Source organism: Sceloporus occidentalis, unplaced genomic scaffold, assembly GCF_023333645.1.
Source record: "Sceloporus occidentalis isolate IW3139 unplaced genomic scaffold, rSceOcc1.0.p SCAF_7, whole genome shotgun sequence".
NCBI lineage: Eukaryota > Metazoa > Chordata > Lepidosauria > Squamata > Phrynosomatidae > Sceloporus > Sceloporus occidentalis.
The window spans coordinates 23,322,856-23,337,629 of record NW_028316987.1 but is presented as its reverse complement, the minus strand read 5'-3'; the positions used below and the strand labels follow the sequence as shown (position 1 = coordinate 23,337,629).

Below are 14,774 nucleotides of genomic sequence, written 5' to 3'. Positions count from 1 at the left end.
TCACTGCTTATTTTGAGAAGAAATTTAACAAAGAATTATATCCCTATTTGAGAGTACAGTTCTCAGCCCCAAAGTTCCTTCTGTTGTGATAAGACTCCTGAGTTTGATGTTTCTTTCTTTGTTCTGGTTACTTGTTTGTAATTAGCTGGAAGCTTCACTGGCTTGTGAGCAAGTCTGCCAGGTTTTTCAAAATAAAGAAATATATTTTGAATTGGAAGAATTAGCTGGCAGCACAGTGAGCCAGTGTGGTGTAGTGGTTTGAGTGTTGGACGATGACTCTGGAGACCAGGATTCAATTCCCGCTCTGCCATGAAACCCACTGGGTGATTCTGGCCAAATCACATGCTCTCAGCCTCAGGGGAAGGCAATGGCAAACTTCCTCTGAACAAATCTTGCCTAGAAAACCCCATGATAGGTTTTGCCTTAGGGTCGGAAATGACCTGAAGTCACATAGCGCACACACATGGGGCTACAGGTGTCCAGGCCCCCCTTTCTATTTCTTTCTGTGTATGCGCCTGGCATCCATAGTAAGGACATAACAGCCTTGGGAAAATTGCATTTCCTAGGCTCCCAAGGGTCTGAAATACTGCTGACACGGCATTCCAGGCACAGCTAAGAAGTAATTCATTTTTCTAATGAATAACTTTGGTAATTATTTATTTCTTGTAGAAATGAGCAGTTACTTTTTTTTTTTGGGTCTATAATAGCCATGGATACCATTGATGAAACTTCTATGGAAATTCCTGCTCTCAAAAGGAATGTGTTATCTCTGTGTTATTCATTCCTCTTTGAGTGTGTTGGCTCTGCCTGGCCAAATGAATGAGGAAAAGGATGACATGGGTGACATCTGCATTTTCCCCAGAATGTCTATACTGTAATATCTGAATTGTCCATGTGAAGTAAGGAGGGGGAGAAGCCAGAAAGTATTAATCTGTATTTTCCAATGGCACAGTATTAACAGCAGTGATACTGTTAACAACAAGTTAGATCAGAATAACATCTAAAGTAATTAGTTCCTTTTTAAAAACACCATCTGAAGCTCTGACATGGGACAGCAAAGAAGAAAGGAGACTTTATAGTTGCTCGGATTACAATTTGAAGCCAAGAAATGTTGGGTAAAATGGGCTCAGTTTGTAATACAGTCAAATGAGGAGAAATGTGAAAATGGAGCTAGGTGAACATCAACTTAGCAAAATCATTAACCAAAGTACCATAATTATTCTACTAAAGTTTTATTTACTGAGCAAAATCCTTATACCTCCTTTTGAATAAGTGAATGCATATATGTGAAACAAGATACCTTTAGAACTTTGAAAGCCTTATATCAACAAGTTTTCATTGCTTCAAGTAAAGCTCAATGTGAAGGCAGCCAATACATTCCTTAATAAACTAAACAAGATGAGGACTCTCATGTTCATTAACCATAAAAGGTGCTTAAACAGAAGAACCTTATAGCCTGGTTTATGTTGTTAAAAACAGGGATCTCTGTATGATTTTACTAAGAACTTGGTAGAAACAGGAGAGCCACCATGGTTTTGTCATTATATAATAACACAGAACACAGATTTGAAGTACATTAAGACCATTTTCTGTAAACCACTAGAAATGGACAAATCCAAATATCTCTCTTTGTGTAGAAAAGGAACTGATAAGAACAATATTACGGTATATACTCATGCATAAGTCTAGAAATTTTAGTCAAAAAATTGATCCCCAAAATCTGTGTTTACTTATCCATAGGTCAATGTAAGTACTCTCATAAAATCTGTACCTTAACTCTCATAAAAATAGAAACCATCCCCTAGTGAAATGCATGAGTGTAATCTCTCCTGGAAGCATTGAGCTCTCTCTACTCTTTCATCCATCCATCCTTCAGTATTAACACAGTTATGCCTCCTGCAATTTTGTAAGTTCTTTGGCATTGTCTTCCCTTGCTTCATCCTTCAGATCCTAAGCCTTACTCTCAACTTATCCACGAGTCATTTCAAAATCCATAATTTTGGTCCTAAAACTTGCCCTCAATTTATACATGAGGTTGACTTATAGTCAAGTATATATGGTACTTACAGGTGCTAATGCTACAAACCAGTGAAATGAACTAGGTAAGATTTGTGGACAGGAGAGACAAAGGAGGACCTAGAGAAGATTATTTCAGTATAAATATAGCAGTGCTACCAAAAAAGAAGAAAAAGGCAAAAGGAATGCATATTTAGGATATGGGGTCATTAATCTTTTATAACAATACTCAATGGAGGGTGCTGTATTTATAATATTCTCAGTTTCTGCAAGAATTGAAAGTTTGGAAGTGAACTGGCTGCTCATATGCTCCCTCCTCTAGACCTTCACCTGTCATTCCCCCTAACTTCCTTTCACAGTAAATAATAATAATAATAATAATAATAATAATCTGTATCCCGCCTCTCCCTGTTTTGGATCGAGGCGGGTAACAACAAACACAAGAACAATAAAAATAGAACATAGCAAATCACAAGTAAAAAACAAAGCAAAGCATATAAAATCCAATTCTCTATGTCCCTCCCACCTTAAAATAGCATTAAAAACAATAATTCCCAACTGGAGAGCAAACATTCAGTGGAGGTCAATTTGGGAAGGCCTGCCGGAAGAGGTCTATTTTTATTGCTTTTTTAAAGGCCTCCAAAGATGTTATATGACCTCCTCTTGCAGGTCATTCCAGACTTTTGGAGCAGCAACAGAAAATGTCCTCTGGGAAGTCGATACCAGTCTGGTATCAGATCTGTAGGTTGGAAAGGGTCCTGCTGATGCAGAAAATCGATAGCTAAAGCATTATAGTTTGTTCTGCAGAAAGCTTAGCAATGAACCTAATCATAGATTGTTCTCAAGTCACCTTTGTAATTCTGTGTTATGAGGAAAATCTAATAAGCATTAACCAATACTCCAGCATCTGTCATAGTTCTCTATAAATACAGATGTGTGCAGAAAATCTTGAAGTCTATATGGCTCTCAGAGCCATACAGATAGACATATAACTTCGGTAGAAATGCCCATTCTGTGATATTCTACAGCTGCCATTTTCCAGCATTCCAGAGATTAGGATAATTTCATGTTTTAAAAGATGTTAATACCTGACTGGTTAAGGCTGGTTAGCTGAGAATAAGCCTCACTGAATTCATTGTGACTTACTTGTGAGTAGACATGTATGGGGATGTTCCAAAAGTGTTGGTATATTATTCCTGACCCATTTTGTACTGTCCCAGAAAGTACACCAAGTATTATGAGGCCTTTGGAAAATTTATTACCAAGTTCTCTCCCCCCCCCCCCCTCCTTTTCTTTTATAAAGGCCTATTGCACTTGCTATTCTGATGATGAGATTTTTCCTACCTTGCTTTAAAATACAATTCATTTCTTGGCCTGAAAGGAAACAGTAAATAATGTGAAACTATGAAATCCTTTCAAACTCCTGACTCATCTTGAAAATGAGGACATAGTTGCTCAATTGTATATGTGCTTAAAGACAACATCTGGCCAATACTGGCATAGATGCTTTTCAAGCAGCACCTCATTGGGAACAATCTGATTTCTGCTGAAATTCAGAGCCAATATAGAGGTTAGAGAGCCACATAAACAGTTGCCTGATGTTTCTGTTTATTTGTTTGTTGTTTTAAATCAACAATACCTGTAGGAAAGCTGAGTGGAACATCCCTTTTGCCATTTTCCTTTGCCATTTTTTCAGGAGGCTACTCCAGGCACAGGACTAAGATGTTAACAGTAGGATTTTTAGAAAGAGTAATTGAAAGCTCTGTCTAAATACACGGGTTTTCTTCTAGAATTATCTACCATTAGCCCTCTAGGAAAGTGCTGGTGATGAAGTGTTTGGGAAGATGGTTAGAATGGCAGTGCAGGATAACTTGGAATAAGACATTTTAGTGCTGCTCTGTGATGGTGAGTGTAGCAAACAAATGCTACATCTATTCAGGAGCAAATTCAAGTGTTGAAAGTACTGTTATAGTTGACTCAGGAGCTAATTCAAGTGCTGAAAGTACCATTACAGTGGACTCTCAAGGATGGATGGGAGAAACCTTTCATAGCTTAATGTAACCAATCTGCAAAACACTTTCACAGTTGCTTGTATTCTCTTTGACTAAGGGGTGAAACACATGGGCAAAATAAAGCAACTTCTGTCCGTTTTGAAGGTAGCGGAGGGTTTTAGATGATACACGAGGCTAAAGAGATTAAGAAGCAAAACCAAACTGTGCTCTGGGCTTAAACCCAGAGCAAAAAGAACCTGGGATACTCTGATTCAAGGCAGAACATGTGCATCTTTGTACTAGCATATAAATGGCCCAGCATTAGTGTGGGAGTGCGGTAAAGCAAAAATACGATCACCTATAATGCAATGCATGTAATTACAACATACACAAACCGAACAGTCCAATGGGGGATATGGGGTGAAGGAGGCATTATGGGGGACCTCTATGATTGTGCTTTGCCACTGGGCTCACTGGAGCACCGGTGCACTGTACAGGCAGTGCACTGCACATGTAACTGTGTGGCCGATCATATGGGCAGGTGTCTAATGGAATGGCATCTATGCAGGAAGAGGGAAATAACTGGAGTTCGCTGGTGGTGTGTTTTTGAAATGATGCGGAAATGTCAGTTAGTTCAAAATATGGCAGCCAGGCTGGTCACTGGGAGAACTAGAAGTGACCACATAACACCTTTTTGCTTCACTGGCTGCCTATCAGATTCTGGGCGCAGTACCAGGTGTTGGTAATAACCTTTAAAGCCGTACATGTCTTGGGTCCAACCTAACTACAGGATCACTTCCTTCCATATAATCCACCCTGCGCATTCAGGTCCTCTGGGAAGAATCTACTGCAACCTATAATGACCAGGCTGACTACAACTTCCCAGAGGAGCTTTTCTTCAACTGCTCTCAGATTATGGAACAGCCTGCTGAAGGAGATCTGTCATATCACCAGCTTGGACAGCTTTATAAAGGCTATCAAGACGGATCTCTTCCAGCAGGCCTTTTCTGAATAGCAAACCCAGCCAATTGAATCCACCATCCCACTGAGTATTCTGCAGTCACATCTGCATCTTATTATTTTAATTTATTTATTTTTAAATGCCTAACGTTTAATTGATGTTTTAGGGGAGGGAGGAAATAATTGGGATATGGGGTATTGTATGTTTTCTTTTTAACTGTAAGCCACCTCAATTGTCTTTTTGACAGAGAGGTGGGGTAAAAATAAAGCTTTTATTATTTGATGATGATGATGATGATGATGATGATGGGCAGGTGAAAAAAATGGCACCACATGGCTTTATACTGTACCATGTAGACCGCCCATGCATGTTTGGGCCACCCTCAGTGTGGTCAGTTTGACTCACTTTCAGATAAGACAGGATGGAGCCTCTATTTCCTGCCCACCTGCTCTGGCCCTTGGTCTCCAAGTTTGCAGCAGATCTAGTGTTTACATCCACTAGTGCCCATAGTTCTCTATATCCTATTTTGGTATATAGGTTCCAGCAATTTTCAACCAAAACCACACTGCTTGCTCACCCATTGCCTGTCCTAGTAGGTCAAGGCTACCAGTGGTAATACCCTTGAAGGTAGCGGAAAGAGATAATTGTTAGGTCACTGTTGAAGAAAACTTTGTCCATCCTTATGGATAATTGCTCCAATTTTCTAGTCTTAAACAGGGTATTTAAATGTCCTGAGATGAAAGTGATTATTTCAGGTCCAAAACACACTGCAGAAATAATCCAGTTTGAGACCACTTTAACTGCCATGGCTAAGTGCTAGGGAATCCTGGGAATTGTAGTTTATTGTGGCACCAGAGCTCTCCGACAGAAGCGGCTAAATATCTCACAAAACTATGGTTCCCAGAATTCTCTGGCATTAAGCCAGGGTGGTTAAAACAGTCTTAAACTGGATTATTTCTGCAGTGTGTTTTGGACCTCAGTCTTTTCCAGTTTGTTTTATGGCCTCATTTGGAGATAGTTGTCTTAGTGGATGATCTACAGTGGGAATTACATAGGGAGTGCTGGCCAGAATAGATTCCAAACAGTTTAAACCAGATGGAAATTGTGCGCACAAAGAGCAGGGAGAACTGTGGAAAATGTCAACTCTTTTCATGGGAAACAGCTGAATGGATTTGTCCCTGCTTGATGAAGTCCAACTTTCCATTTTCTAAGGAAGTTTAAAAAAACAGTCCATAAAGGTGATAACCTTTCTATCAGTGTTGGCATACTTGGTCTAAAATCTTTCCCTCTCCTCCAGTTTTATGGTCTTATTCACACAAGGACTGTTAAATGGGGGGCTATTATGACAGACTGGAGAAAGCAATTTGAGGGGAAATTAAACGCATCAGATTTCCTTCCAGCTTCCTTTCACTTGTGGTTTCTGAATCTTGCTGTTGTGTGCCTTCAAATCATTTCCAACTTATGGTGACTCTAAGGCAAATCTATAATGCTTTTTTTCTTTGGCAAGATTTGTTCAGAGTGGGTTTGCCTTTGCCCTCCTCTGAGCCTGACAAGGTGTGACTTGCCCAACATTATCCAACAGGTTTCAATGGCCAAATAGAGATTCGAACACTTGTCTCCAAAGTCACAGTCTAATGCTCAAAACACTATACTATATTGGCTTTAGGTATCCAACTTAAAAACCAGGAAGGCAACTATTCTTGCAGAAATGAACAAGAGAAGCATATTTCTTTTTTTCTTCTTCACTCTATTTCTTTGCCTTTTCCAACTGGGGAAAGCAATCAATCATGTTGGACCAAAACGGGGGCAGGCAGGCAGGGGGTGCAGTACCCTCACTCTCTATTCTCCTTCTGTAGAACCATACCCTCCAGCCCCCTCCCAAGTTTGGTATCATTGCCTTTGGGCCTAGTTCCCACTAGGGGATCAATTGCCCCCATGGACTATGCCGCAGCAGTATGCTCTCCCATTTCTCCTGGCAGTGGAGGTAATAATTCCTTGAGGCTAGGGCTTATCTAGCCCAGCTGCATCCCTGAAGCTTGGGCTGTGCCAATGCAGTGCCCCATAGAAATCTTATGTAGCTACCGTGCTACTCTTCCTCTCGCTTTAATTTTCTTAATTCATGTTCACTAAAGTTCAAGTAGGAAAAAATACACAGGGGAAACGGTTCAGCCTCTGTTTAACTTCTTTGGAAGAGATATATGGGTCACATGGAGTCCAAACTGTAACGTAGCCCTCAATGAAATATTTATAGTTTATTTATGCCAATTTTCCTTAAATAAGATTTCTCATGCTTTTGGAATCTGTACCATTAAGCAGCTTGGATTATTTCCAGTTTCAGACACTTTGATTTGTGGCTACCCTGAGAAGTGGGACAAGAACTTACTAAGAGCAAGCAGTTTCGGATTTTTAAATGTGTAGAACAATTGCAAATAAAAATCTTCCAGTCATGGTAGGAATGAACATAGCTTAACAAATTCTGACAGCATGTGAATACATAACTGCACAGACTGAAATAGAATTTGAAAAGGGAACATTTCTCGGATGAATTTAAGATTCTAAAGTTTACATGAGTTACATTCAAGAAAAAATTATCTCATAGTTATCATACATCCTTGCATGTCTATTTTTTATTTTTTACTCCTTCACAGCTACACTATTAAAAGATACTTAAAGTACAGCTATCATTTTTCTCTCATCATGGCTGCTCAGCAACTATATAACCTACAATCTATTTAATTCAAGAACTCACTGTTGTTTTTGAGACGTGTCTCTCATATATCTTGATTCTGCAATCCCCATTTTCATCCCCAAAGTCTGTCTAAGTCAAGGTTTATGAGCAGCCTGGGCCAGAAACTTAGCTGATCTTTGCTCATGTACTAAATTCCATATAGCACTTTTAGTAGTATTCCCCCATTAAGCAACATACTATCTGTTTATTTTTAGTCCTCTATGAAATATTTTTCCATATTTCAAAACTTACGTCAAGTGTCAATTTTCCTTGGCAGAATCTTCTATTGGTTTATGAAATTTTGACATCAGCTAAACCATTCTGCTCTGTCCTGCAGTCTAGAGAGGGCAGTGACTGAATGCGAGGTGTGTTTGTGACTTGTTTTGCACTGAAAAAGGATATTTTAAAATAAATACAGGAGCGCTATTTTGGCTAGCTTGCAGATTTCTTTACTAGCAATGAATATTACATAGGAATAGGATGACGACCAAAAGTGGAGAGGTTCAGATCACCTATAGAGTACCTATCTGACTGTTGTTAGGCAGAGCTCTTTTATTTATAGTTTTATAATTTTTATTAAAAATTTAAGCAGAAATACTGATTTTGTGCAGGTGCTTGGGTGTGTGTGTTTATATACCTGTACCCACGCCATGGACCTGCTACCATTGTACACCCCTTACCTTACTCCTCTGTTGAGGCTAGTGAGATTGCCACTTCCAACATTGAAATGGGGTACCTGGCCCCGTGGGTGCAGCAACTTAAAGCAGTTGATGACAATTTAGTTACAATGAAGGAAGACCCATTAAGACCCACCAACAACCAGATTATGGCAAATATGCAGGTTTTAAAATACACACTGATTAAAAAAAAGATTCTAATGATAAATATGGATAGGCTAGAGAATGAAAAATATGTTGAAAACTGGATTCAAAAATGTTAAGATGATGAGATATTTGGGAATAAATACAATGTCAACAAATTGAACAATTATTTAAAAATATTGATGTAAAAGTATAGGAGGATATTAGTAGAGATCTGATTATATGGAAAGAAATATATTTTTCATTAATGGAGAAAATATTGGTTATTAAAAGGAAGGTTTTACCAAGATTAATGTGCCTATCCCAAACCATACCAATTATTTTCTCAAATGCTGTATTTCCAAATGGTAAAAAAGAAATATTGAAATTTATTTGGTTGGGTAAAGTCAAAAATCAAATGGAAATTATTAACAGACATAAGGAAAGAGATGGGCTCTAGGATTACTAGACATGAAATTATATTTTGATGCAGCATAATAAAAGGGGCTTTAGATTGGAAGAACGTGATCTGAAAAAGGGTTGGCATGTGTTCTTATGGTATGGAAAGGTCAAAGCTAATGCAGAATTTTAAAATCATATTATAAGGAAAATATTACCAAGAATTTAGAATAATTATGAAGAGAAACTAAGCCTCAAAATGCCAGGGTGGCTATTGCCATATGAGGCATACTGTAAATGGGATTTAATAGGCACTAAGTGGATAACATATAGTGACATTAGAAAAAACAATTGGAGGAATGGAAGATGCTTGTACTCTACCTATGCACACACTTCTCTCTTTCAGGTAGATGTCTACTTCTGTACAGTGTTATAATATTGGTTGAATGCTGATGTTGGTGGACAGACCTTGTTTGTCTTACATTCTGAGAATATCAAATTAGGGCACTACGCCATTTTCCAGAACCTCGTTTCCCATTGTTTGTTTTGTTTTCTGTGGACTGCACTTTTTATTGAAGTGACAGGGGGTACAGTGTTAGTTACTTTTCTGTTGTTAGTGGAATTGAAATTTTATTACCTGTCTTTTATTGCCCTTTTCCCTGGTACCCATTTGACCAAGAAGTGGAGTGGTCTCTGCCTGCATTGATATCCCACTAGTCCAGTGGTTCCCAAACTTTGTTGGGCTGCCACCCTTTTCCTCTTGGGCAACAACTGTAGCACCACCATGTCCATTTCTTAATATTGTTCTAAGGCAAATTTACTCTACATTGTTCTACTGATCAACTGTAAATTTGTTCTATTGATCTAGTGCAAATTTAAAACAACAAATTTAAAACAACAAATGTTGGTTGCTGATCCCTTTGCACCCAGTCATACTGGGAGCATAAAACAAGCAGCGGGCTGAGCAGCAACTGAGCAGCCTCTTGTCCATGCCTGCCTTGAGGCAAAGACTAGTGCAAGAGAGAGGCTACTCAGCCAGCTGCTTGATCACTGCTCCCTTTGTACCTGATTATCCTGGGAACAACAGCCAAGCAATTGGCTGGGCAATGACTCAGAAGCCTTTCAACCATGCTGGCCTTATGGCAAAGACTAGTGCAAGCAAGAGGTTTCTTGGTCACAGCTCAGACAGCTGCTCAGTTACTGCTCCTAAGGTGACTAGATGAAAAGGGAGAAACATCTCTCTGACAAGGAAGGACTCTCAGTTCCGTCTTTGCTGGGACAGAAAGGGGCCGAACTGGTGTGTGTGTAGGGTGTTTAGAGAAGCCACATGCTCTGGACTGGAGACTGGTGTAGATAGGGAAAGGGAGATATTTTAACTACAGGAGTTGCTCCAAGCTGTAGGATTCTTTTGAAGAATCAAGCACAGATACTTCTCCCCCTTATTGCCCAGAATGCTTTCCCACATTGTTTCTTTTTCTACTTCTTCCTCAACCTGTCTGATGAAAGAATAGCAATAGCAGGTACATTTCTATACCACTTATCAGTGCACTAAAGCACTCCCTACGCGGTTTACAAATTGTAAGCTAATTGCTCCGAACAATCTGGGTACTCATTTTAGCAACCTTGGAAGGATGCAAGCCTGAGCTGAGCTTTAGCCCCCTTAGCTGTGACTGAACTGGCAACCTTATGGTTTGTGAGTCAGTGGCTGCAGTACAGGCATTTAACCACTGCGCCGCCAGGAGAAAGCATGAGCATGAGCATAGCTCCAACCTGCTAGCCAAGTCCTGGCAAAGCTCACAAGATTAAGCAGTGTCCCAAATTTGAAAGCTCCTTTTTGCTGTTGCTTCTCCCTCACTGTTATGTGATCTAACTCCTTGCTCAGTCAGTCTGTCACAAAATGGTGATGCTCCAAGCCACAGAAGCGATGCCCTGAGTCCAAGCCTCACAAGAGTTTCCTAACTGATATCACCACTATTAGCAAAAGACACAGCTAAGGAAGTTAGCTTGTGTGGGGCCAGGTGAAGAGCAGGAGCTCCCTGCTGCCCCCCCTTTCCCTCATCCCCCCTGCTGCCCTTCTTTCCTTCACCCTCCAATCCTTCCACCTCCCTGGTTTGGGAATCACTGCTATTTTAACTGACAAGAGAAAAACATCTAAGACAAAATATAGGCCTCTAATTCTACCATTGCCACTTTTCTTCTCTTGTATAACTCTGAACACCACTGCCAGAAGAAGCCAGTGAAACTCTGAAAGCTTGCATTATGTATTTTTTGCATTTCAGTTGGCCAATAAAAGTATGACACTTTTGTGAATTTTGATTTCCAGAGGATATCAGTCTTATACTTGGTACAATAAAAATAACAACCATATGCAAGATGACACTGCTTTCTGGATAGCATCTCTCTTATACAACTAATTCCATTATGCCTCTAGTAAAGCTCTAGAAAATACTACATTAGCTGTAGATATTAATAGCTACTCATTAGAAACATTGTTTAGAAAACCTTCTGACTAAAAAGCAAAGAAAAAAAAAATCAATACCACAAAAATTTCAAATTACAAACCAGAGGAAGGAAAATCCAATTACTTCTAATGACATGATATCCAAATAGCTAAAACTGGTAGGAAAACAAAACTTGAATGTTGTACTTAAACCAGGTTTGTTCCATAAAGGGAGTGACAAAGATTCTTTCTCTGACATTAAAAAAAATATCTACACAACAGATATACCTTTGCTGATCGGGTAATGGCCCCAATCTCAGAATAAAGGTCTGTGCTGTCTGGAAACTTTTCCACCACTATTGTGCAGACATGATGTAGAAGAGACTGCTTGTGCACTGTATCCTTGACTTCTGGAACCTTCTCGAGGTAGCTCAGTTCAAAAGCTTTGGCCTGTGTGGAGGAAAGAAGAGAAACACAAATAACGTAAGACATACCATTTGATGTGTCATCCTTATGTTTCTTCTCAGTGACTCCCAAATGTTAAAAAAGGAAAGGACATAAAAAGAAGCTGTCTGAACACTTTGCCCCCCAAAAAATTCAGATACAGCTAATATTTTACACCATTCAAAACTTACCAATGTAAACTATTAATAAAATTAAAAGCAATTGAAAGTATAACCACTAAAAAGAACAACAAAAAAGAAAAACAAACATAAACAGAGCACATGAAAAGCTCTTTCTCCTCGAGCAGTCAGCTGCTGAAGACCTGCCAAAACAAAAAGATATTTACCTGCCTTTGAAAGGATAGCAAGGAGAGTGCTAGAATAACTACTCTAGGGAGGGAGTTGAAGTACCTGGAAGCAGCCATTATTATTATTATTATTATTATTATTATTATTATTATTATCTTTTATTTATAAAGCGCTGTAAATTTACACAGCGCTGTACATACAATCTTTTAATTAGGCGGTTCCCTGCCCTCAGGCTTACAACCTAAAAAGACACAACACAAAAAGAGAAGGGAGTGGTGGAGAGGAAGGGGATGAGGGCCAGCAGTTCTTCTCTACCTCCGAGGCTAAGAAGGTTCCCTCCTGTGTTCCCATCAGATGTACCTTTAAGGGTGGTGGGACAGACAGAAGGGCTTCCCCCGAAGATCTGAAGACATGAGCAAACTCATGCTGGAAATATGGTCCTTGAGAAAAATTTGGACCTGACTCATATAAGACATTATAGACTATCACCAGCACTTTGATTCGTGCCTGGAAACACTGTCAGCCAGTGGAGCTGTAACAACAAAGAAAATGTGTGGTCCCTGTGGCCAGTTTTACTTAACAATCTGGCTGCAGCTCTTTGTACCAACTGAAGTTTCTGAACATTCTTCAAAGTCAGCTCTGCACAGAACACATAAAGGTATTCCCTCCAGAGACTCACTGTTTTCCTGGCCAGGGGGCGGTGGGGATAGCCAAGTCTGCCTGTGTTCTGACAAGCTAATGCACCATGACACAGGAATCCTGTAGGATCTCATGGGCCTTTCCTGGAAGTTCTGCAGGATGACACTGACATTATGCATCCAGTAATCAAAACGTAACTGGACAATTGACAGCTCCTACTGCCAATAAGCCAACCACTATATGGCTGTCAGGAGTTGCTCAGGAAAACAGCGCCTAGGAGAATGAGGAGATTTACCTAATTTGCCTTGACACAAGATCTCAGGGCTGGGTCTTTCTGCCAGGGAATAGGCTCTATAGGGTTCTTCTCTCTGGGGTTTTCCAACTCTTGCAAACCCCACTATTTGTCCTCCCCTAAGTTTTTAGATTTGTTTTTCACCCTAGTCCATAACTTATCACCCAGGGAAGCTTTTCTCCAACTACTTCAGTCACTCTAAATATCAGTCAAGAAAAGAGTCTTTGCAGTTGTATCATGCCAGGTATGGAATGCCCTCTTCATGTAGATGTGACTGGTACAAACACTGTAACTGTTGTGACAGCAGTTCAACCATTTTTTGCCTTTAAGGAAAGTCCTATGCCTAATTTGGTCTGGGTGAGCTTTCCTTTCTTATTTTCTTTGTTTTGATCATATATTCTGGAGTTTTTATTGCTTAATTGTATGTTAATGTTTTATTATACATTCCACCCTCCCCATATGTGGAGGATCTATTCCGGATCCCCCTCCCAACATATGTGGAAAAGAGCATATGCTCAAGCCCGACAGAAAATAATGGGTTGCAGCACATGGGTTGCGCAGTGCAAGTATGCGCCCCATTATTTCTGCCGGGGTTTGCCTTTGGCATAAGCTCAAAGCCGACTGTATTTCTATATCAGGCAATTTAAAATGTTTTAATAAACCATACATATAAACAGAAGCATAAATACAGTACTGTCATGGCAGTTGCTTTGTCACACTTACAGTGCATCCACACTGCATAAACAGATCAATGAGACACTAATTTAACTGCCATGACCTTACAGAATCCTGGGCTTTGTAGTTTGGTGAAACACTAGGGCTCCCTAACAGACCAGACTGAATACCTCACCAAACTACAAATCCTAGGATTCTACAGAATTGAGCCATGACAGTTAAAGTAGTGTCAAACTGCTTTATTTCTACAATGTGGCAGGTCTCTAAGTGTCACTGACAGAAGGTAGTAGGCATCAGCTGGCTTGGGTTGCAAATTTGTGTAGAAGCAGCAAATGGATTGTAATGACTTCAAATACTAACAGAAAGAGAACAAGTTTCCTCCTGCAAGTTAACCAGAAAGCTGTTGCAGGGACAAGAGTCCTAGACAGGTTGAGGTAAACGAAAATGATGTACGTCTTCTTTTCTTTGTGTTTCCTCTTCCTGTGATTTCTCCTGTCCTGTCATAACCACAGTAGAAAAATTCTGATTAAAAATAATGATGGATGTAATCCTTACATTGGTTCCATTGAGAAAATTTCCAATGGCTAGTAGAGTAGAAAGAATAAATCCCAAGGTTTTATTGTTCTCTAGCTGGTCCATTCCTTCCTTCAAGTCCAAAAGTGGTTCTGCAACCTCCTATCATTAATAGAAAGAAGAAGAGAATATTGTGTGCATTCTTCTATATCAACTTAATATTTTGAATTACTCAAAAGATTGCCAATCTGTACTCCAGCAAACTTGAAATTCTCCCTAAGGGGCATGTTTGAGGGGCTCAACAGATGGGTGGCTTAATGCCACCCCTTCGAGCCCCGGAAGCAGGCCACGGCAACCACACAGAGCAAAAAGGGGCTTTTTTATGCACTTTAGAAGGGGTGCCATAACTGTCCTACTACATTAATACTGCAATGCAGATTCAGCTTTATTCTTGCCTAGGCTATGCTGTTAGGTAATAATAAAGAAAATTTGGGCAGGCACTTCTTTTCAGATCAGTGCCAAGATAACGTGGGTGCAATCCGTTTTGCATCCTGAGACAGTGAGAATA

At 39.8% G+C, this 14,774-nt stretch overlaps 1 protein-coding gene across 7 annotated transcripts in view; it reads right to left on the bottom strand.

The window, feature by feature from the left end:
• FHOD3 (formin homology 2 domain containing 3) overlaps window positions 1-14,774 on the bottom strand; it is a 309,726-nt gene that overhangs the window by 36,287 nt on the left and 258,665 nt on the right. For all 7 annotated transcript variants that reach the window (XM_089532343.1, XM_089532344.1, XM_089532349.1 and 4 more), the window contains 2 exons: window positions 14,249-14,368; window positions 11,624-11,785 (listed from right to left, as the gene is read on the bottom strand). In XM_089532343.1, the coding sequence (XP_089388469.1) occupies window positions 11,624-11,785; window positions 14,249-14,368 (282 nt within the window). The remainder of the gene's footprint in view (window positions 1-11,623; window positions 11,786-14,248; window positions 14,369-14,774) is intronic.